The sequence below is a fragment of the Ochotona princeps genome, chromosome 7, assembly GCF_030435755.1.
Source record: "Ochotona princeps isolate mOchPri1 chromosome 7, mOchPri1.hap1, whole genome shotgun sequence".
NCBI lineage: Eukaryota > Metazoa > Chordata > Mammalia > Lagomorpha > Ochotonidae > Ochotona > Ochotona princeps.
In genome coordinates, this window is record NC_080838.1 from 16,888,744 (window position 1) to 16,910,961 (window position 22,218).

At 46.0% G+C, this 22,218-nt stretch overlaps 3 protein-coding genes across 4 annotated transcripts in view; all 3 read left to right on the forward strand.

Moving 5' to 3' along the window:
* LOC131480864 (uncharacterized) overlaps window positions 1-18,266 on the forward strand; it is a 68,607-nt gene extending 50,341 nt beyond the window's left edge. The window contains exon 2 of the mRNA XM_058667338.1: window positions 17,352-18,266. Coding sequence (XP_058523321.1) covers window positions 17,352-17,845 — 494 coding nt within the window. The 3' untranslated portion in view covers window positions 17,846-18,266. The remainder of the gene's footprint in view (window positions 1-17,351) is intronic.
* The window catches only part of CLGN (calmegin), a 291,118-nt gene that overhangs the window by 224,548 nt on the left and 44,352 nt on the right, over window positions 1-22,218 (forward strand). The window lies entirely within an intron of this gene.
* MAML3 (mastermind like transcriptional coactivator 3) overlaps window positions 18,266-22,218 on the forward strand; it is a 450,207-nt gene continuing 446,254 nt past the window's right edge. The window contains exon 1 of the mRNA XM_036494970.2: window positions 18,266-18,954. Coding sequence (XP_036350863.2) covers window positions 18,472-18,954 — 483 coding nt within the window. The 5' untranslated portion in view covers window positions 18,266-18,471. The remainder of the gene's footprint in view (window positions 18,955-22,218) is intronic.

Here is a 22,218-nt window from a genome sequence, read left to right on the forward strand (position 1 = left end):
TTCTACTGTATTTTAACATAATCTTCCTTTTTAGAAGCTCCCTTTTTTTTCTAGCTTTCCACTGAATTCACAAAGGTTGTTGTCTCATTTTAAATTTTCTTCTGATGATTTGTAAACTATAAATTACATTTGTATTCTTTTTTCATTAGATCTTAAATCTACATAACTTTGTATAACAGTTTGAAGACATCCTCTATTTTCAGCTTTCTAAACCTACTGAAGTCCTTGGCATGGTTTAGCCATTTGTAGAATCACTTATGATCTTATTACTATAATACTGAGTTTCAGATTTTTCTGTTTCCTTCACATAGAAAGTTGTTATTACAGCCAATGATTGATATAAAATATATCCACATAGTAAGCAAGTTCTTTGTTTACAGTAGTTCCTTTCCTCCAATGCCTTCCCAACCTGGTTTTAACTATCCATAACGCCAGACTGTTTCTGTTCCTTAGTTTCCTTACTGTATAATGGGACTAAGCATGTGTTTGCCTCCTAGTGTTATGTAGCTATTGCTGCTGTCGATAGGTTCTTCACTTCACAGTTCAGTTAGTCATTTAATGAAGATGTGTAGGGCAAAGAGTACAAGTTTTTAAATGATAGTTTAATTCCTATTTGTAGCTAGACTGAAAATTATTTTCCTTTGGCCATTTGAATAATTCTTTCATGTATCAGCATGGTGAGAGTTCCATTGCCAGCCCAATTGTCCTATTTGGTTAAATAGCCTGTCCTTTCTCTAGTAACTTTTTTCTAAATAAAAAAAAAAAGATTTTTATTATTTTCCATGATACACTTATATAGGTTTGGGGATTCCTTTTCCCCTCCCTTTTCTCCTTCCCCACTTTCCCCTTTTAACATTCAATTTGCCCGCAATGTTTTAGCTTCTCTACAAGTAGAGAAGTTGTTATTGCTTAGAATTTTGCAAACTTTTAGTTTAGCAATATGTATCATTAATTCTTAAAATTTTCTGACATTGTCTCTTTAAATATTACATACATTTTGCTTCTATGTATTTTTTCCTGGAATATTCACAAGTTTATTTTACAGGCTCTTTATCTGTGGCTAACAACTCAATGCTTCATTCAGTTTTTGTTTTCCTGCACTACATTCTGTGTGACTTCCTCAGCAGTATTTTCCAATTCTCTTTGGCTGATTCCAACATAAAATATATGCAAAAATTTATTCATTTTTTACTTCAATGAATGCATGCTTTTTTTTAGAATTAGTTCTTTTTTATATCTGTTTGCTCTCCATAATATTCTTGTTTGTTTGTAGAAATAATAAAAACTAGCTTACCCATTTCTGTAATACTCACATCGTGCACAGAAGTAAGGAGAACTCAGGACATAAACTAAAAATTTAAGACAGTAGTATTTAGGATTCATTCTATTTAATTCCATTATAGTATTCATAAATTGCCTATTTTATGTAAAAAATAATTCTACTGAAACAATGAGTAATCTTAAAATGCCTTACCTTCATCATGCTCTGAAAATCAACTATCTGCATCAAACACGAACATTCTAAGAAAAACCAAGAAGAAAGGGAACAATGCAGAAATGCTGTAACTTGTTTTGATTTTTAAAATTTCTTCTCAGTGCAATGGAATGAAATTCGTTTGTATGGCCCATGAAAGGCAGTAATTAGGAGCTGGGTGAATTTAGAAAGCATGGTACCTTTTTAAAATCATGGAAATCTTATTATTAGGAAATTACATGTGGATTTCAAATGTTGAGGGCAAAATAAACCCACCTTTTAATTCTGTTCTTCCACAAACTCTCTCTTCCTTCTCTCCCTCTTTCCCTTCTCTCCCTCTCTCCCATTCTCTTTCTCTTTCTCTCTGCCTTTAAAATACGTAAAAATAAATGAGTAATCTTTTTGAAAAAGATACCCTCTCCTTGAAGATCAGATTCCTCTGAGGTCTAGTCTAGGCTGAATCTCCAATCAGCTGTTGATTCTAAGTAAACTTGCCATGAGGCTGGCTGAGCCATTGAACAGCGCACAAGGAAGGTCTCGGTTTTCAGCTTTTCATAAATGGCAGTGATATACTAGTCTTTGCTTTTTCAATAGGTGTTTAATCCCTGATATTGCTCATGTATTTTTCCAGGAGATGAATGTAACTATCGTCTAGCTTTATGCTTATGGCTTTTACAAAAAGATGTTTGCATGTCACTATTATCCTTTTACTGTCTTGTCATACAGATCTGTTACCATGTTTCCAACTTGAAATACGAGAGGTAATTCGCGTGCTCACCTGTTTCTTCATAGAGCCCTGTTTTCTCATATTCATCTCCCTTCATTACATGGGATTTCAAAGGCAAAATAGAATTCTGGGTGATCATACAGGCACTGACCTTCGGATGTGGGTAGTTAAGGAAACAAGCACCAGCAATGTCAAGTTTTAACAGTTAATTAGCACCAGGCCCAGAGGTTAGAATTTATACTTCCTAACTCCTGGTCTAGTGTTCATGCAAGCAGAGAGCCTAGGAATAAATGTGAATATTTGGTGGATTCAGAATCCACCTGAGATATTCCTGTACTTTGTAATGAGTCTATTAGTAGTATAAAATTGTTGCTTCTGACATGTTATAAACAAAATCAACAATCTCATGGACCCATTATGAGGTACTTAGGAATTTAGTTTTGAAGTTTAAAAGGCAGAGGAAGCTGGCCAAAGGAGCTCTCTGTGGATGGGCAGCTTTCCCAGATACCCCCGAAGGGAAAAAGAAACAACAAATTAATGAATCAGAATTCTTTTAATAGTTCTATTATTATTCTAATTGTGAGTATAAGACCCTATGATTTCATCGCAAGGTTCAGCACTCAGAAAATGTTGGCTAAATTCACTTTTTTTCAAAATACTAAGAAAACAAACAAGCTCTTGACCTAAGTGAAGTGTCCAAAATTCTAAGTTCATTGTATATGAAAAGCCATATTTAAAATCACAGTGCTTTCACTAGCCCAACCTCACCATCACAGGTTGTTTATTTGTGAAATTTTACTATCCATCCTGATTATCAGACAACCTCGTTTAACCCTCCTAATAAGCTGGTGTGGCAGATCTTCTCATCAATGTTTGCTCTGCTTTATAAACAAAGAAACTGCCGAGTAGAAAAGTTATATAATCTGCCCAAGGTCATGTAGCCAGTAGCAACAGAGCTGGGATTGAACTCAATTCATTCTGACTGCAGAGTTTAGTTACAAACCCCTACGATATACAAACTCCATTTCACTATGAATGGGAATGAGACTTCATGAAAGAGATTTCCATATCCTGGGTGCCAAGAACTGTGCTTACATATACTTAATAAATATTCATTGGATACACAAATCAATAAGTTTACAAGAATATAAAGGACAGCCTGCATCTTCATATGAGCTTGTAAATCTACTAAATACACCGGGTAGGCATGACCTAAGAAAGGTTAAACACATCTTTCTTGTTATTTTGTTGATTTCAACTACGTTGCCCTAGAGATGATCACAACATTAACTGCAGAGGACATCTCTGAGTGCCCATTGCCTAGTGGCCCTGCCTGCTGATTCACTGCAAACTGGTGAGGCTCCTCTAGAGTGGTAAATATTTTTATTCCTAACAAATAAAGGTAGAGCGTAAGTCTTTCAATTCTTAGTGGTCTTCAGCATTTCTTAATGAATTTGCCAGATGTGCATTCGAATTGACCGCCCGTTATGCATGTTCTCTGAAGCCAAGCTGGATGTGAAATGAAGTTCCACCCCTTGTCAGCTGGGGAACATCAGGGCCTATCTCTGCCTCAGTTCTCTCATTCAGAAATTTCTGTGTGCTCCTAGGTTGTGGTTGGTAAGAATCAAATGAGTTAATCCACTTAAAAAGCTAATCTGTTTTAAAAGTTTGGCATTATGCCCAAGAAATAATACTTGATCAGTAAATATATGCTTTGCATTCCTGGGTGTATGGAAAGAAGCCCAATTGGTTCATCAATTGCATCTGAGTATCTGAGTGTTCCCCCACAAACCAGTCCCTGATCCACGTGTAGGGAATAGGGAAACAAGGCTGTTGTCTGCATGGGCCTTGTGCCTAGAAAGAGATAACTGAAATTGGGCATGGTTATGCCTGATGGTGCAAGTGCAAGGAGGCTAGCTAGCAGAGTAAAGGAGCAGTGGAAAGAAGTGGAGAAGACAGAGCCAGCAAGCAAGAAAGGGCAGCTGCCAGAGCCCCTGAATGAGATGGGAAGCATTAGTAGATTTTGAGCAAAGGATGGACACAATCTACCATGGGTTAGAAGAATTCCTGACGTGGCCATGCCACTGGCTAATGGGAACGGGCCTGAAAGAGAATCCAAGAAACCAATCAGAACAATATAGCACTAGTCCAGATGTTGATTTAGGCCATGATGGTAGTATATGAGTTGGTCAGATTCTAAATGTCGTTGAAAGGCAGAGCCGTCACAATTTGCTTTGGGTTGGATCTTGAAAGAGAAAAGGAAGGGTGATCCCAGAGGTTTTTATACCAAAGCTATGGCAAACTAAGGTTGCCACTGGAGGAGGATGTATAAGGCAGGGTTCTCTGGAGAAACAGAACAAGTAGCATAGATATGCATCTGTTTGTCTATCTAGACAGATGGAGATTTAGTATAAGGAATAGGGTGAGTGAAGTTTTCATTCCTGAGATCTACAGAGTGAGTCCATAGTTGGAGACCCAGGAGGGTCCGTGGCATTAGCTTAAGCTATAGCAGGCAGGCTCAAGACCCTGGAAAAGAGAACATTTCAGTTTAAGCTCAAGATCAGAAGAAAGCTTTGTCCCACTTTAAGGTGGACAAGAAGAACTCCCCTCTTCCTCTATAGAATGCCAGCCCTATTGTTTCTTTCAGATTAACTGATAGCTATTCATGTCAGGGATGGCTGCTCGCTCTACTCAATCTATTGATTTAAATCTTAATCTCATACAGAAGCATCTAGAATAATGTTTGTTTAAATATATGAACACCCCATGGCACAACCACATTGACATGTGAAATTAACCATCACAGGGTAGGGATAGATTTCAAGAGGATATAAAAAACTATTCCTTTGGGTGCTGGTGCTGTGGCATAGCTGGTCCAGCTGCCACCTGCAATAGCAACATCCTATATGCCTACTGGTTTGTATCTCAGCTGCTCCGTTTCTAACTCAGCTTTGTTAATGGCCTGAGAAAAGCAGTGAAAGATGGCCCAAGTGTCTGGAGCCCTACGACACACATGGGAGATCCAGCTGAAGCCCCTAGCTCCTAGTCTTGGTCTGGATCAGCCCTGACTTGTAATCAACCGGCAAGTGAACCAGTACATACAAAATCTCTCTGTGTCTCTTTCTTTCTCTTCTGTAACTCTGCCATTCAAATAATGTTTTATGTCTTTTTTCAAAGGAATTTTTGCTTTGGACATGTTAAGTTGGTAATGTTTGTTGGATCTCCAAGGAGAGAAGTGGTTAAGCCATCAGGTGGAGAGACCAGTGTAATCACCCTTGTGCATCCAATGAATAAATTTGATGTAAGTTCCTTGTGCCAACATTGGCGCTGAGTCTGCCCTAGTGGTCCATAGTTAGTTGCTAATTTGTTGACACATGTTGACCTGAATCAAACAATTTACAACTTGGGGCGTCTTGTTTAAGGGCCCTCACTTGTCTCACTTATCTGGACCCTCACCTTAACTGATTCATCTCTCTTTGTATCTGTCTTCCTGGAAAACACTTTGTAAGTTTCGAACAGACATGTCCTGCTCCTAATGAAATCTTTTTCCAAGTTATCTAGGCAGATTCAGACTGTACACTTCCGCTTCTTCCTGCTTTTCAGCTTCTCCCTCTCTCTCTTTCTGCCTCTCTATGTTTCTTTCTGGAAAGTTTTCATTTTCTCTGTTACATAAACACTCTCAAATATCACAAAATAGAACTGAGTAAGATAGTGAAAAAAAAAAAAACATTTGAAATCCCAGAATAATGATGCTTATGTAGCTTTTTAGAATGTTCATGATTTATATATTTAAATATGATAATTATATAAAAGAAGAGTGTTTTGTAACTTGTTTTATAACCTGCTTTTTAAATTTTCTGGTTCTTTTTTTAGAAATAATCTGTATTTTTAATTGATAAGTGGAACCCGAGTCTATTCAAGGTGCACAGCCTGATGTTTGGATATATGTGCATATTACAGAATGATTACATCAAGATGACTGCCATGTGTTACTTCACATGCTTTTTTTAAAAGTAATCTGCTCTTTCAGCCATTTTCAAGTTTCCAATACTTGCTAATTACAAGCGCCGTGTTGCACAATGAGTCTCTAGGATTTGTTCTTCCTGTCTGACTGAAATGTCATACCCTTTGATCACCGTTGCCAGGCTCCCCCTATCCCCAGCCTCTGGTGACCACAGCTCTGCTCCTGGCTGCTCTAAGTTCAACTTTCCTAGATTCCATGAGTCAGTGAGAACAAACCCCGTTTGTTCCCCTGTGCCTGACTTATTTCACTTAATGTCCTTTGGATTTATCCGTCTTGTTGCAAATGACAGGCTTTCCTTCTTCTTAAAGGCTGAATTGTGTTCTGGTAGGTAGACAGAGTATGGCCCAGTGATAGTTGCTTCAGCTGACTGCTTATCTTGGCTATTGCCAGTGCTAGGCTAATGACTATGGGAGTGTACAGATCTCGTTGACAGACTGACTTTGTTTCTTTTGGATATTGCTACTAGTGGGATTGCTGGACCATGGGCCAGCTCTATTTTTATTTTGTTAAGGAACCACCATACTGTTTCCCATAAAGGATGTACAAATTTGAATCTCTACCAACAGTATGCAACAATAATCTGCTTTAAAAAATACACCATGAAGGGACCAGCACCATAGCATTTTGGGTTAATCCTCTACCTGTGGCACTAGCATCCCATATGGGTACCTGTTTCTGTCCCAACTGCTCCACTTCCATCCACGCCCCTGATACTGCCTAGGAAGGTAGTGGAGGGAAGATGGCTCAGGTCTTGGGACCCTGTACCCGGGTGGGAGACCCAGAAGAAACACCTGCTTCTGCCTTGGTTCTTGGGAAGTCAAGAACAGCAATACTTAAGGCAGGGTAGATGACTAGTGCTTTTGTAGCAGAATCTCTGTCCCAGCTCTGCCCCTCACGACAGCTGAGATGTCACGCTGAAGATGTTCTCTGGCAGAGGACTGGCAGCAGAGTAAGCATACTCATTCCACACCTGAGAATTTTGTTTGGAATCTCATGGGAGATAGCTAATACCTTCATCCTGGAAATATCAAATCTAACATCAGATTGTGTTCTGGCTTCACTGAAAGTCAAAAGGCAGACTAGGCCAAAGGGAGAGGGTACTTCAGGAAGTTTTTGGAGGAACTAGTGCTGTGGTGCAGTGTGCTAAGCTACTACCCACAATGTATATGAATATTTGTTTATTTCTGGCTGCTCCACATCTGATCTAGCTCCCCGCTGATGCGACTGGGAAAGCAGCAGAAAACACCTCAAGTACTTGAGTCCCCACCTCCCTGTGGGAGATCTGGATGGAATTTCAGGCTTCTGGCTTCATTCCTTTGGGGGGTGAACCAGTAGACAGAAGGTCTGTCCTCCTCTTTGTCTCCCAAGAGAAAAATTCTTGGAAAAACAGAATTAAGAAATAAGTTTACTTTGGTACAAAAGCAATTCTGAAATCCTACACAAAAAATGCTCCTAAAATATATTGAAATGTGAATTACAAGGTGCTATGCATGGTTTTCCAAATTAGTTTGTACCAAGAAACATGTTTTAATTCCATGCGGATATCCTGAACAGATTAATCATTTGGTAGTCCAAGAAACCATTTTGCTTGGCATTTCCTCAACAGAGGAAACTGAGGGTAAGGTGGGAGGTCGGGTCACCAGGAGCTCTCTCCTTGGTCTCAAAGCAGCGTACCTCACTCTGTCCACAAAAGCCCTGCGAGAGCCAGAAATGGCCTGGGCAGGGGCAATGTGTTCAATTCCACCATTGCATGCGTGTGTGTGCATGTTGTGGGGGAGGGTCATTATGATGTTCCTTCTCAGCCTACTCAGATCACCCCCACCACCACCACACACATACACTCTGCAGATGTAAATAGCTTTCTCTAACTCCACACACATTTAGCAAACCTTAACCCTGCCCACTTCAGAGGAAAGGAGAGACGTTTGAGGGACCTGACCTTCAACAAGTGGAAGCCACGACCAATCAAGCTTTGGTAACACCATGAGAAGATAGAAATCATCCGATGAGTGTGAGGTTAGGCCTGGGAGGGAGGAAGCGGCTGCCAGCAGCAGAAGCTGAAGCAGAGAACTTTTAACACTTCTTTTAACTGGGAACCCTGTATTCCAAGGCGACCTCACTCCAATTGGAACAAGGCAGCCGAGTTTCAGGGCTGGATTTAGCCCAGCACCACCACCCCCACACACCCAACCATTCCACAGCCCCTGGGCCCCTCAGAGGGAATTCTTAGGGCTCAAGGCAGCTTAAAAACCGCTGACCTAGACTGTCTATTGGAGTCAGAGTGAAGAATGCAGTTTGTTCAGAGACAAACTCATGTTGCTTCGGCTTTGTTCCAATGTTAAAAAGGGAGAGCTAAGGACAGACAGTATCAAACCACTAAACAGATTCTGCTGGGCATTTTCATCAGACATTGAAAATGATGCTCTATGTTCTGAAATGATTGTGTCTTATTATTTTTTCATCTTTCGAGTGACATGTATAGGGTAGCAAATTTTCCTTAATATTGGATGTAATTCTAGCTAAGCTTAGGCTATTTTTCCCCATGAGCCCTCTGTTTTTTTTTTTGGTTTTTTGCTAGTTGTGTTGTTTCAACTGTGCCAAACCTTTTTCCATCCTCCCTCAAATCCTAGTTTACCAAGAACTGACTATACCTCCCTTATTCTAGCTTGTTTTATAGTTTACATTTCCTCCTCACCACCAGATTGCTAAACTCCTTTACAGAGGAAAATATTTCTTTTAACATATGTATCCCTTGCACCTGGCACAGAATTTGTGAACAGTCATCAGATATTTACTGAATGAATGACACCCACAGAAACATCATGGCCATGAGGTCTCCCACAACAGTACCAGCAACACAAAAGGAAATTCACAGGGTGTGGTGGTGTGGAAGGCAGAGCCATTGCACTTGACTTGGGTGGAAGCCATGCACACTCTTTGAGCCTTCATTTTCTCATCCATAAATTGGTAGTAATAATGTGGTGAAGCCACAGCTGCTCAGGAATGTGGTTATAATTATCTTAAAGTTTTTTATGTCGTATTCACTTGGGCTACTAGAGCAAAGACACTACAGAGGAAGAACTTTACACAACAGGAATGTATTCCTTACAGTTCTGAGGGTTGAGGAGTTCAAGGGCAAGGTGGAAAATGATTTTGTTCCTGGTGAGGTCCCTCTTCCCGATCTGCCAAGCGGATACCTTCTTGCTTTGTTCTCTGCTATGGCAAAGAAAGAGAGAAAGGGGAATTTCTCTTGTTTCTTCTTACAAGACCACGAATCCCATTATGAGAGTTCCACCCTCATGACCTAATTGTATCCCAGAAGCCTCACATTGAAATATCATCCCACTGGGGATTAGGGTTACAGCATATGAGTGTCGGGGAAGCCACAAGTCAGTCCATAGCATCTTACATCATTAAGGCAATAAAGTAGGTATATGTGGTTTGTTACATTCTTCTACTGCCCCATACAACTCCAAAGTAGTTCCAACTCCTGTGTTGTTTCTTTTTAGTACAAATGAAGCAGATGAACCCACTAAGTTGCAATAGTTTTCCATAAATTTATTTTTACTCAAAAGACAGAGACAGAGGGAGAGAGAGAGGGAGCGAGAGAGAGGGTTCTCATATCTCTTGGTTCATTCCCAAAATGCCCTGAACAAATGGAGCTAGACCAGATTGAGGCTAGGAGCCAGAAACTCAATCCCGGCCTCTCACATGAGTGACAGGGACTTCAATCACCTCTCAGGCTGTGCATCAACAGGAAGCTAGGACTGAGGCCTGAGCTGGGGCTGGAACCCAAGCATCCCATCCAGTGTGGGATGCAGGCAAATGGCATCTTAACTACTCTGAAAAACACCCACTCTTCCTATTTTTAAACCAAACTGAGAATGGTGTGGAATTCAAGGATGTCAGAAAATGCATTTGGTCAAGCCTGGTGTACTCACTTCCTTAGGCTGTGGAGATTATTGAGTTTATTAGTACTTGTGTATGGAAAGTGCCTTGCTAATTGAGGACACCAGGCCACTGTGTACAGCAAGTGTGAGCCCCTCCCCCTTTCTGACAGGCTGCCCAAGTGCAGTGGGGAGATTCCTATGAGGCTGGTTCCACCCTTACACCTGTCCAAATCAGTTTTGGAATGCATCAAACCCCTGCAAGACAAGACAAATAAATTGAATAAAACTGAAAAGTAAATCCTCTCTCACTTTGACTTTCTGTATCCAGATCCTACAGTTTCTACAGAACAAGCAACACAACTCTACTCTTCTTGAGGGCTGTGGCCTGGGCTGCCTGCAACTTCCTTTCCCTTTTTGTAACTCTGGTAAGTTACACCTCATTTGCTCTTTCATGGATCCCCGTCACCACACACTGTTGCAGAGCTCAATTCTGGCCCCATGTTAAGGGCCAAAGACCAAAGAAACACAAGTGAGAGACCCACCAGGAATTAGTTACAAAATAAGATGACAACATCAGCGGCAAGTCAGAGCAAAGCATGGAGAAGGTGACAAACCCAGAATGGCACAGTGACAGAAAGCTACAATCCTCCTGTAACAACAGGCTTTTGTTAACGTGAGTGGGTAAAGCACAGGAACTGCATTTCTGGAGGACAAGCATTAGAACTAGCAGGCAACTAACCAATCTTTTTGTTGTTGTTTAATTTTTTTAAAAAAAATTTATTTTATTTTTATTGGAAACTTGGATACACAGAGGAGGAGAGACAGAGAAAAAGATCTTCCATCTGATGATTCACTCCCCAAGTGGCTGTGACGGCAGTAGCTGCGCCGATCCGAAGCCACGAGCCAGGAGCCTCCTCCAGGTTTCCCTCCTGGGTGCAGGGTCCCAAGGCTTTGGGCCGTCCTCGACTGCTTTCCCAGGCCACAAGCAGGGAGCTGGATGGGAAGCAGGGCTGCTGGGATTAGAACTGGTGCCCACAGGGGATCTTCCCAGCAGGTGCAAAGTGAGGACATTAGCCACTAGACTACTGTGCTGGACCACTTGCTATTGTTTCAAAGATTTATTTACTTATAATTGGAAGGTCAGATTTACAGAGAGAGGGAGAGACAGAAAAAAAGATCTTTCATCTGTTGGTTCACTTGGCAAGCGCCACAATGGCCAGAGCAGTACCAATCCGAAGCCTCAAGCCAGGAGCCTCCTCCAGGTCTCCCATGTGGATGCAGGGTCGCAAGCCTTTTGGACTGTCCTCTACTGCTTTCCCAAACCACAAGCAGGGAGCTAGAAGGGAAGTGAAGCAGCTTGGATACGAACCGGAGCCCAATGGGATCCCAGCGGGATCCCAGCACATGCAAGTCGAGGACTTTAGCCACTGGGCCCATCTAAGCAATCTTATTACATGTTTCTTCCCTACTGTACATACAAGGGTCAAACTGCCTGGGCTTAAATTCAGTCTCCCTACTTCAAGTTTTGTGGTTTGGAGAAAATTCCTTACGTTTTCTGTGCCTCAGTTTTTTTTTGACCAATGAAATGGGAGTAATAATAAAAACTAGAATAGAACAAGGTTTCAGTGACTGCCAATGATTAAAATAATTATTTTGGTCCTGGTGTGGTAGCCTAGTGGCTAAAGCCCTCGCCTTACACATGCCAGGGTCCCATATAGGCGCCAGTTCCACTTCCCATCCAGTTCCCTGCTTGTGGCCTGGGAAAGCAGTCAAGGACAGTCCAAAGCCTTGGGATCCTGCCCTGCATGAGATACTCAGAAGAGGCTCCTGGCTCGTGGCTTCAGAGTGGCTCAGCTGCGGCAGTTGCAACCACTTGGGGAGTGAACCAGTGGACAGAAGATCTTTCTCTCTGTATCTCCTTCTCTCTGTACGTTTGCCTTTCCAATAAAAATTTAAAAAAATATATTTCTGGATGAGTTTTGTGGCGCTTGTATCCATGTTAGAGTATCTGGCTTTGACTCCCTCCCCATGCGTGTTCCAGTTTCCTGCTAGTGCATATTGTAAAAGGCAACAGTGGATGGCTCAAGGACTTGGGTCGCTGCCACACACAAGTGAGACCTAGATGGAGTTCCTAGCTCCTGGCTTCCGGTTGGTCCAGCCTCAGCAGCTGTGGGCATTTGGGGAGTTAGGTAGTGGATGGGAGTTCTCTGTCTCAGGCTCCTCTCCCTCACCCTCTCCCTCTCTCTGACTCTGAGCTAAAGCAAGTAAACAAATGGAAACGAATTATTTCTAAAGTGACAGTTTAGCTGACTCTAGACCTTCAAGAAATGAAAACTTACACAGGTATTTTCTTTCAGAAGCTTTCAACATCTTGCGTGGAAGCCAGACCCCATCCAAGCCAAATGCTTTTAGTTTGTCAAACTATTTAATGCAGAGAGTAGAGGCATATATGAAAATAAAAAGAAATGTGTAATTTCTTTCTGTTATGAACTTTATAGAACCTTCCCCTTAAAAACCATAAAACTATTATATAAATATTAAAATAAATGAGTGAGAAAATACACCCCATTATTTCATATAATTCGCAAAATATATGGAATGGCCTAGGATATAGAAAATCCTTTCTTAAACAAAAGTGAAAATTAATAATGTAAACAGGGTCTTGCTAGGAATATTTAAAAGAATATGGCAAACTTTTAAATCACCCCGATTCCATTTGGGATGTCACCTGCACGCAACTGTTTCACTAAGGTAAGAGCGAGAGACCATTGAAACAGCTCCAAGAGACTAGAATTCATTAGGCTAGACAGAGTGCTTCCTTCCAAAGTAATGAAAGTCTATATCATTAAAGATATTACAGAATATTTTTGGTTAAATAAGGCTGACCTTTTTTCCTAATAAGGAGGTTTTATTATATAAAGATACATCTGACTATAACATGCTCAAGTACTAATGCTGAAAAGGGCTGGTCCAAGTCATCCTTTGGGATTCTTGCCTTTTGTGTTTTACTTGCTAACTACTTGGAAGCCAGAATTCAACACAGCCAAAGTTGGTCACTGAAAGCCTCCCGCTCTGAGACCTGGCGATCCTGGTGCAGCAGAGGGTAAAAGGAGTGTGTGTGTGTGTGTGTGTCTTTCCTCCACGCTAAGGACCCAGGCAACTGTGAATGTGAGTGGATGTTGGAACTGCCTGCCATTGTCTCTCTCTCCAAGACAGACCTCCCTAGAGTGCTTTCTGTTCTGTGGGACATAGCAGGATTTTGGCAATGCTAGGTTAAACAAAGTTAAACATGCTTGCTGCAAGATTTCTTGTGACCTTCAATGTGGTCATGAATCTTCGAGAGAGATGCAGCATGGATCACCTCCAAAACTTCCTTGGCTCTGAAGCATTTCTTTCTGGGGAAGCATCTATGGGACCAAGTTTTCAGAACACACTTCAGAACACCCTATGATAATAATACATCTACTACACTGTTGAAGGAAAAGGGGTAAGTCAGCTTAAATTCTCCTGATGGCAGCCATCTCAAGGACATACCGAAACTTCCGCATAGCCTTGAACGACCTGGCTCCTGCTCATCCCCCAGCCTCAGCTTCATTCCTCATCACTGTGCCTCACAGCCCCAGTCCTAGCAGAAGAAACCACTGAGGAATTTTCTGAAAGAATCTTAGACAGTCCCCTTCCCCTGACTCAATCCATGTCTACTCCATGGCAGTCCCATCCATGGCATCTCAGTAGGTGCCCGTCACTGGTTTTGGGGACTGTGCTCTGTATGCAATCAGTCTGTATACCCAGTGCCTAGCACACAGTGAAGTTATTAAAAAGATAGCAATTGCTAGACAATTGAGCACACACCTCAGTGTGTGTGCCCAGATCCTATTTTGTAAAGACATGTACATGTGGGCAGCAGAAGACACCTATTTTCACCTAGTCACCTACAAGTATTTTTAGGGCATAATGATGAGGCCAGGTCTGTTGAGCCACAGTAACAGGGAAACAGCAGTGGCACACAGACGTGAATTTTTACACAAAGATCTCTTTCTTGTCCCAAAGACATCAGGGCCTATCAGATGAACATGGGAAGATTCCATCAAGCTGGCCTAAAGGAAAGGGAACCTGGTCCAACTCCTCAGAACTGCCGACTTTTCATTGCGGGCCAGGGCTGATGGACAACTTGCTATAGGTGCTTATTCCTCACTCCCTTCTCTCCTGGGCACCCAGATATAGCTAACCTCAAAGTCTGACAATGTAGTCAGAGCAATTGATATCTCATTTCTGGTGTGGCATCTCGGAATGTTTTTTTTTTTAAGATTTATTTATTTTATTACAAAGTCAGATATACAGAGAGGAGGAGAGACAGAGAGGAAGATCTTCTGTCCGATGATTCACTCCCCAAGTGAGCTGCAACGGCCGGTGCGCGCCGATCCGAAGCCGGGAACCAGGAACCTCTTCCAAGTCTCCCACACGGGTGCAGGGTCCCAATGCATTGGGCCGTCCTTGACTGCTTTCCCAGGCCACAAGCAGGGAGCTGGATGGGAAGTGGGGCTGCCAGGATTAGAACCGGCGCCCATATGGGATCCCAGCACATTCAAGGTGAGGACTTTAGCCGCTAGGCCACGCAGCCGGACCCTCAGAATGTTTTGCCAATCAATGCCATTCCAGGGCAACTTGGTGGGTGAGGTGTGGATAGCTTCTAGTCTCAACTGTTACTTTGTAATAGGCTCACATAAAAGACAAAGTCAACCCCCCCCCCCCGCCCGCCCCGTTGATGCCAGGTAGTTAAGAAAGGACTAGAATACGGAGATTTAGGACTTGCAAGAACTTGTTTAGGATAGTGATCCGAAGTGGCCACTGTAAACACCTCCCTTTGTTCCAAGGTCAGTGGAGTAGCTTAGCATCTCCCAGAGTGATGATCTGTGTGGCTCAAGACTCAAGTATTGTTCATTTCCTGTTGCTCCCTTCTAATCATCCCAGATACGACATCACAGTAGAGTCTTGCATGGATCAGCTTTCACCACGACACTTCTCTCATGAGCAGCCAGGCTCACAGTCTTTCCCAAAATTCAGCCTACTATTCCCGCCATCTTGAAGAAATGAAAGAAGGATACCCCTCTCATTTTATCTCTCTTTGCCGCCCCCCTCTACCATCTGTGTGCACGCATGCAACTTGTCAAGAGTCTGTGATTGCTTTGGGTATAGTGCAGTCAGGCATGAGACTCAACTCAGGCACCCAAGAATACTGTGGTTGCACAAGACAACTCTGTTTGTCTTCTCAGAGCCCCAGATTTCAAGGCTATACAGCGTCTTACCCATCTATTGATCCCTTCGAAGGGAACGGTGTAAATTCCTGTGCATTTCAGGATTGCCTTGTGATGGGAATGGTAAACCGTGGCTGTCATGATCACTGTTCTCTGCCCCCCACTTTCAGTCCTGCCCCCCAACAACAGCATGTGGACCACTCAACAAAAAATCAGATCCCAAGACCCAGGAAAAACTAAAATGAGAAGCCAAATCTCAAAGCTGGAGGTCTGACACTCAGGAGTTCCCACCCCTGGTTGTGAAGTCCTGGGTGCGTGATGCAGGCAAGTGGGGTAGGAAGGATGAAAGCTAAGACCCAGGGAACAGAGGGTGGGCTGAATGTCGAGTCAGAGCTGTCCCTTTGTGCGGAAGCCATATGTTTCCTGAGCCAAGAGACATTTTAACTGTATAAGTGAAAAGGATCAAAGCTACCTTTCTATCTCTCTTTTCTTATCATTTTTACCATGTCCTCCATGATTTTCAAGTCTAAATGGACTCTTTTTCTGCAGAACCAACTCAGCTTACTTTTCTGATTGGCCATGGAGGAAAGGGAGAGGTTTGACTTAGAAGTTTGCATGTGAACTGTAAAGTCCGCAGAAGAAGTGTGGCAACTTTGACAAAGACATGCTCTCAGGTTGGATACACCCCTAAAAGTGACCGGCGTTGTGTTCAGTAATATTGTGCTGCTCATTCTACCATATGCTCCAGTGGATGTTGCAGATACAGTTCATCCTGAAGAGCTGATTAATTGAAGAAAATATAACTTCTTATCTCTGACATTATGAGGTTAGAAATAGCGTCCTATGCTAATCTGCAATGCCAAGGAATGAAGATGGCTTAAATCAGACCTCATGACTAATGCATAAGATCCAAAGTTCTTTTCTTCCTGGCTATTTTAGAAAACTGGGGTATATTTTTACCCTAAAAACTGATCCTATAAGATTTATTGAGATAATACAAAATGCCTTATAATTAATATCTCACAATCAAGATTCCCGGTTTCCTGAAGATCACAGAAACCCCAGCCGTGTCTCCATTTTAAATGTAAAATCTCACCCACACGCAGTGGTTTACCTCTGGAGGGGAAGGATATTTGATCCCTGGTCATTGTTCTCTGAAACCTGGTAACCTGGGGAAGGATCATTCCCCATGATAAAATTAAAAAATCCTGATGGCTTACTGCAGTTGCTATTCCATTTTAATTTTATTCACTGTGAATTCATGGAAATAGAAAGAAATATATCCAGCAATAAAGTAAGCCTGTTATTTTTGCTTGTTTTTGTTTTGGTCATGACAAACTGTGAAATGCTGTGTTTTTCCTATAGTTCTTGCCCATGAAATCTGCAATCTTTCCACTTGATTTACGAAGGACCCTTAATTACTGCTGTCATTAGCACCTAGTGTTCAAAACAGTCTGTTAAAATGTACTGTTAGTCTCACCTCCAGGTCCCTGCTTGCTTTATTTTAATTTTTTTCCAAGGGTAAGTAAAGCAATAATTGTTTTAATAACAGCAATCATTGTGTACAGAGAATTAAATAATATATTCCCCAGTTCTTTGGTGCTTACTTCCACACATGAAGCCTTCAGCGTTGTGTGCAGACTGGCCCAGAGTTTGAGCAAGTGTTTATGAGCCGGGTTATTACAAACGAAGACTTAGTCCCTGAGTTTGAAAAACAAGTCACTCATTTGCCTTTTTCTTTACACATGGACGTGCTAACAGACAAATGCTGTGAAGCTTCAGTGTTTCTGCCTGGTCATGCACCTTTCTGCAATATAATGCATAAATGTATAACAACTGGGGCTCCCTTGGAATAAGGAAAGGCAGCCAAGCGCGACCCCGCCGTCGTCCTCTCACATGCGCGCGCACACACACACACAAGCACGCGCGTGTACACACACACACACACACAGGTCAAAAGTTGATTCATTCCTGAGACCAGTCCACAACGGTTCTCCTCCTGATTTCTGGCTGCTCAGGGTTCCCGGGCCAGGGAGTCGTGAGGCTGGGGCCGCAGGAGCGGCGGGGGAGGGCGAGGCGAGGGAGGCGGGAGCCGGCGAGCCGGGTGCCGGTGCGTGCCGCGCCCGCTCCTGCCGGGTGAGAGTCCGGACCGGGTTTTGCGCCGCGTCCCCGGGCCTGTCTCACGGCCTCCAGCCGCCGCCGCTGCCGTGTTTACTGAGCTCGCGCGTCCTGATATCACTCCGCTGGCATGGAGGAGGAGGAGGAGGTGGAGGAGCGAGAGGAGGAGGCGGCGGCGGCGGCGAGCAGTTGATCATTGTGATGGTGGCAGCAGCAGCGGCGGCAGCGGCAGCCCAGCCGAGCGTTAGGGGCTGCTCTCCGCGCGGCGTTTTGCAAAGGACTTCACCGATCTACTTTTGCAGTCGCCTCGGACTGGCCATGTGTTTACTTCCCCCAGCCCGAGGATTCGATATCTAGGTTCCTGTGAAATGCAACTGAGCAGCCAAAGTACTTTGAGAACACGGGGCGGCATAAACACCACCAAAACTTTTTTGTGGAAGGAAAATGCACTAAGCAAGCTTGCCGTTTTCCGATGCGGGGTGGAGTGAGTGTGTGTCGCGCGTGTCCGCACTGGAGGCATATGCTTGTGTGTGTCCACGGGGCGTGTTTTTCGGAACGTAGGGAGAAAATGCTTGCCAACCTCCGGAAATCTCCTGGAATTTATTAGAAAATGATGGATTATAAAAAGAAGGCAGGCGAGGAGCGGATCTCCCCTTGAGTTGTAACCCGATGTGCTGCTGGCTCAGTTTGTTGTGATTCTTTTTTTGTTGATAGGTGTCTGATGGTATTCCGATAACACCCCCCTCCTTTTTTCCCCCGGGAGCTTTACAGTTTTTTTTTTTTTAAGAAACAAAAAAACCATTCCAAAAATCCCCCCCCCCTTTTTTTTCTCCCCGTCGGGATCGCTGTTTCCATCCATGTGCTTGCATCTCCCCCGCGTTCCACTTAAACTATTTTAATCCTTGGACCCAAGGAGGAGGCTGATAGGGGGGGTGGGGGTGGATAAAAAAAGTTCTTCCAAAATAGTGTGCCCGGGGAGCAGGATGGGGGATTTCGCAGCCCCCGCTGCTGCCGCGAATGGCAGTAGTATTTGCATCAACAGTACCCTGAACAGCAGCCTCGGCGGGGCCGGGATCGGTGTGAATAATACTCCCAATAGTACTCCCGCTGCTCCGAGTAGCAATCACCCCGCGGCCGGAGGCTGCGGCGGCGGCGTTGGCTCCGGGGGCCCCGGCGGCAGCTCGGCGGCCGTCCCCAAGCACAGCACCGTGGTCGAGCGGCTCCGCCAGCGCATCGAGGGCTGCCGGCGGCACCACGTCAACTGCGAGAACAGGTACCAGCAGGCTCAGGTGGAGCAGCTGGAGCTGGAGCGCCGGGACACCGTGAGCCTCTACCAGCGGACCCTGGAGCAGAGGGCCAAGAAATCTGGCGCCGGCCCCGGGAAGCAGCAGCAGCAGCACCCGAGCAAACCCCAGCAAGATGCGGAGGCTGCCTCGGCGGAGCAGAGGAACCACACGCTGATCATGGTGAGGGCGCACGGGCAGCGGGCTTGGGGCGCACGCGTCGAGTGTGTCTGTGTGTGTGTGTGTACGTGTATGTGGGGGGGCGGGGGAGCGGGGAGCTTCCTACTTGGGGGTACGAGGGGTGAGGTGGGTTGGAGCCGAAGGGTTATGTCAACTTTTCTGAGGTAAAAAAAGGAAAAAAAAGAAAGAAAAAGGGGGGAAAAAGCTGTCGTTGCCGCTACCTGTTAATCTGTCAGGGTTGTCAGATTTGGGGAGGAGGGGGCGAGAGGGGGAGAAGCCAGTCACGACCGCGAGGGGCGGAGGGAGCCTCGAGTTGCGCCTGAGTGAGGTGCTGGAAAAGTTTCCCCCTCCCTGTCTGAGGGAGCGAACCCCTAAGTGGAAGCCTCGCTCCTCCTCTCCATCTCTCGCCGCGCCGCCCCGACCCGTCCCCCCCCCTCGCCCACCCTTCTCAGCACTTCAGCCGGGTGTGGAGAAAAACTGCTGCTGTCGCGGTAATGGGCGGGCACAGGCCCTCGACACTCCCCCCTGTCCCCCCTCACCTAATGGAAAGGGAGAGGCCCTTTCGCCGCCTCTTCCCAGCTCACCCCTTTGGGGCTGAGAAAGTCTGAGAGTTTTGTGAATGAACTTTGAAGTGGGTGAGAAAACGAGTGAGCGAGTGTGGTTGCGCGCGCGCGGTGCTCGCGGGAGCGCGCGGATGCGGGGCCCGGGTGCGCTCGGCTCGCAGCTCCAGACCCGGGGCCAGCCCGGCAGGTGGAGCAGCGGCCCGGCGGGGGCAGCGCGAGGCAAAGCTACTCCCAGAATTTGCACCCGGGGTCCCCGCCGCGCAACTTCGCTTGGGATCCTTTTTCATCCTTCCCAACTTGCTGCACCAAGCCGGCTCCACTGGATCCTCCTTCACCCCCGCCCCCCCAACACACGCCTCTCCCCCGCTCCCTGCCAACTTTGCGGGGTTGTCTAAGAATCCCGGAGGAGGGGAAGGTAGCTGGGAGCCGACCGAGGCTTAAATGGCTGGGTGGGTGGGTGGGTTCGAGGTGGGATGAGCAGCCAATGGCTGAACTTCTCCGGGAGGAAGGGGCAGTTCCCACCTCCGAACCCAAAGGGGAGAAGCCTTTCTCTTATCTCCTTTCTGTCGTGCTCCGGCTTTCCTCGGGTGGGTGGGAGGCCGGAAGCCTGGGGAAGGTGTCTGCGCCCCTCCCCCACCGCGCCCCGCGCCGGGAGCCGGGAGCCCTGTGGGGTCTCGCGCGCGCCCCTGCGCCTCCCGGGCCAGGCCGCGCCTCGGCGTGCGGTTGCTGCGTCGCGCGCGCGGCCCCTGCCCGGGGAGTCCTCGGCGACAGGGGTGGTATCGGCGCCGCCGCGGGCTCTCGCCGGGCGCTCCGTGACAAAGAGCCTGCCGCGGGGAGGGAAGGGGAGGAGGAGAGCGGAAAGGCGGCCGTTCGCGGCCTCCAACCCCCCCGCCTCCCGCCCCGCACGTGAAGAGGAACAATTTGTTTATCTTGGGCTTCTAGAAGCCGTTCCTCCTCCTCCCAGTTCTCCGAGGCCGCCCGGCCCCTCCTCTCGGCCCGCCCGCCCTCTCTCCTTGGTCGGCGCGATCCTGCCCAGTCCGCCGGCAGCACCTTCCTCCTCCTCCCCTGCCTCACCGCCTCCCTTCCTCCTTCGCGGCCCCTCCGGCCCGCCCTCCCCCTTCCCCTCCCTTTTGGAACGCGGCCGTGGGGGAGGGAGCGGGAGGCGCTTTGTCCGCCTCGCGGCCGGGCTCAGCCCGGGGGCCGCCCGGCTGGGAGGGGCGCTGCGCCCGCCACCCCGCCCCACCCCCGCTCCCCGGCGCGCGCCGAGACCCGGTCCGCCTAGGCTGGGAGGAATAATCCCAGTCCCTGAGCCGGGGAGGGAGGACCTCGCTTTCCAAACGGGAAGCAGAAACCTGGGCTCGCTGGAGCTTTTCTGATTGTACCCAAAGGCGGGGCTCGGACCCGTGTCGGGGCAGTAGCTCCAGTCCGCTGGCCGTACTTGTTTGGCTGGCACCCCCACCCCCTCGCGTCCTCCGCTGGGAGGAGATCACTCTGTGGCCTTGAGGCCGGAGTAGAATTTGAAAGGCGCTTAGGAGATTTCGTCCCCATCCACCCCACCCCACTCTCTTTTTCTGTGGGCGTGAACACAGCTCACGCACACAGATTGCGTAGTGTTGTTGCCCCCTCAGATCCCTTTCCCACGGAATCCCCCAGCACCCTTGGAGTCCGAAGGTGGCTGAGGCGCTCCCCGAGCCAGCTTGACGACCCTGGAACAAAGCTAAAGCTGCTGCCAGGCCGGATCGCTTCTGGCCGCAGAGAGAGCCACAGAGTTTGCGGCCACAAAGTTTCCGTGTTGGGATCTTGTTCTCACTAGCTGCCCTGTTGGCGGCTCGGATGGGTAGGCAGGGCGGAGGGAACTCGGGGTGCGCCGTGATGTACCCCACCCTGCAGGTGGAAACCTGCTCAGGGTCCTGATGTTGAACGAAGGCTGCCCAGTCTAAGCCAGGGCATAATTTTGCAAAGAAAAAGATAATACTTATTTGAACAGAGACAAGTGGCGTTTGGAAATTTCATAATGAATCCTAGTTATAGCTGGATAGATTTGAAAAATGTGACACTAATTGAACCTGTTGGTTCATGACGTCGTGACCAAGGTGAAGGGGAGAACTGGAGTGCAAGGCCAAGTTGAGCGATTTCATGTATGCGACTCCCAGTGACACCGGGGGAAGCTTGCGTTTGATGTATGTCGTGAACACAAACAGACCACAGCTTAAGCAAAGAATTATGTGTCACTTCTGGGTGTCAAAAGAAAGCAAGAAATGCGTGATTCTGTACACAGATTCTACTTCTAAAATCCCGAGTTTCAACATTCACCTTGGCCTCTGAAATGACAGAGAATTTTAACTTCGACTATGTGTGAGATAAAATATAAAAATAGAGGTTACAAAAAAAAATGTTGGCTGCTTCATTTTCTTGAATTGACTGCTGGATTATGGCTGTGCTCTGCTGGGCCCAGAGCAATTAAATTTAGTTCTCAGATTGGGCTCCCTATTTGGAAAGCCCTAAAGGAAAGTCAGGGTCAGCTGCAACTGAATGATAATAACAACGATGATAAAAATAAAAGTGAACAGGATTCTTTTTTGTTTGATTGCTGTTGTTTACCTTCTTAGGGCCAATATGACCAAAATGCTAAGTATCGATTAATTCTCCTCTGCCTGGCTTGGGTTAAGAAGGCGCTCTAATGAGGGCTTTTTAGCTCTTTTGG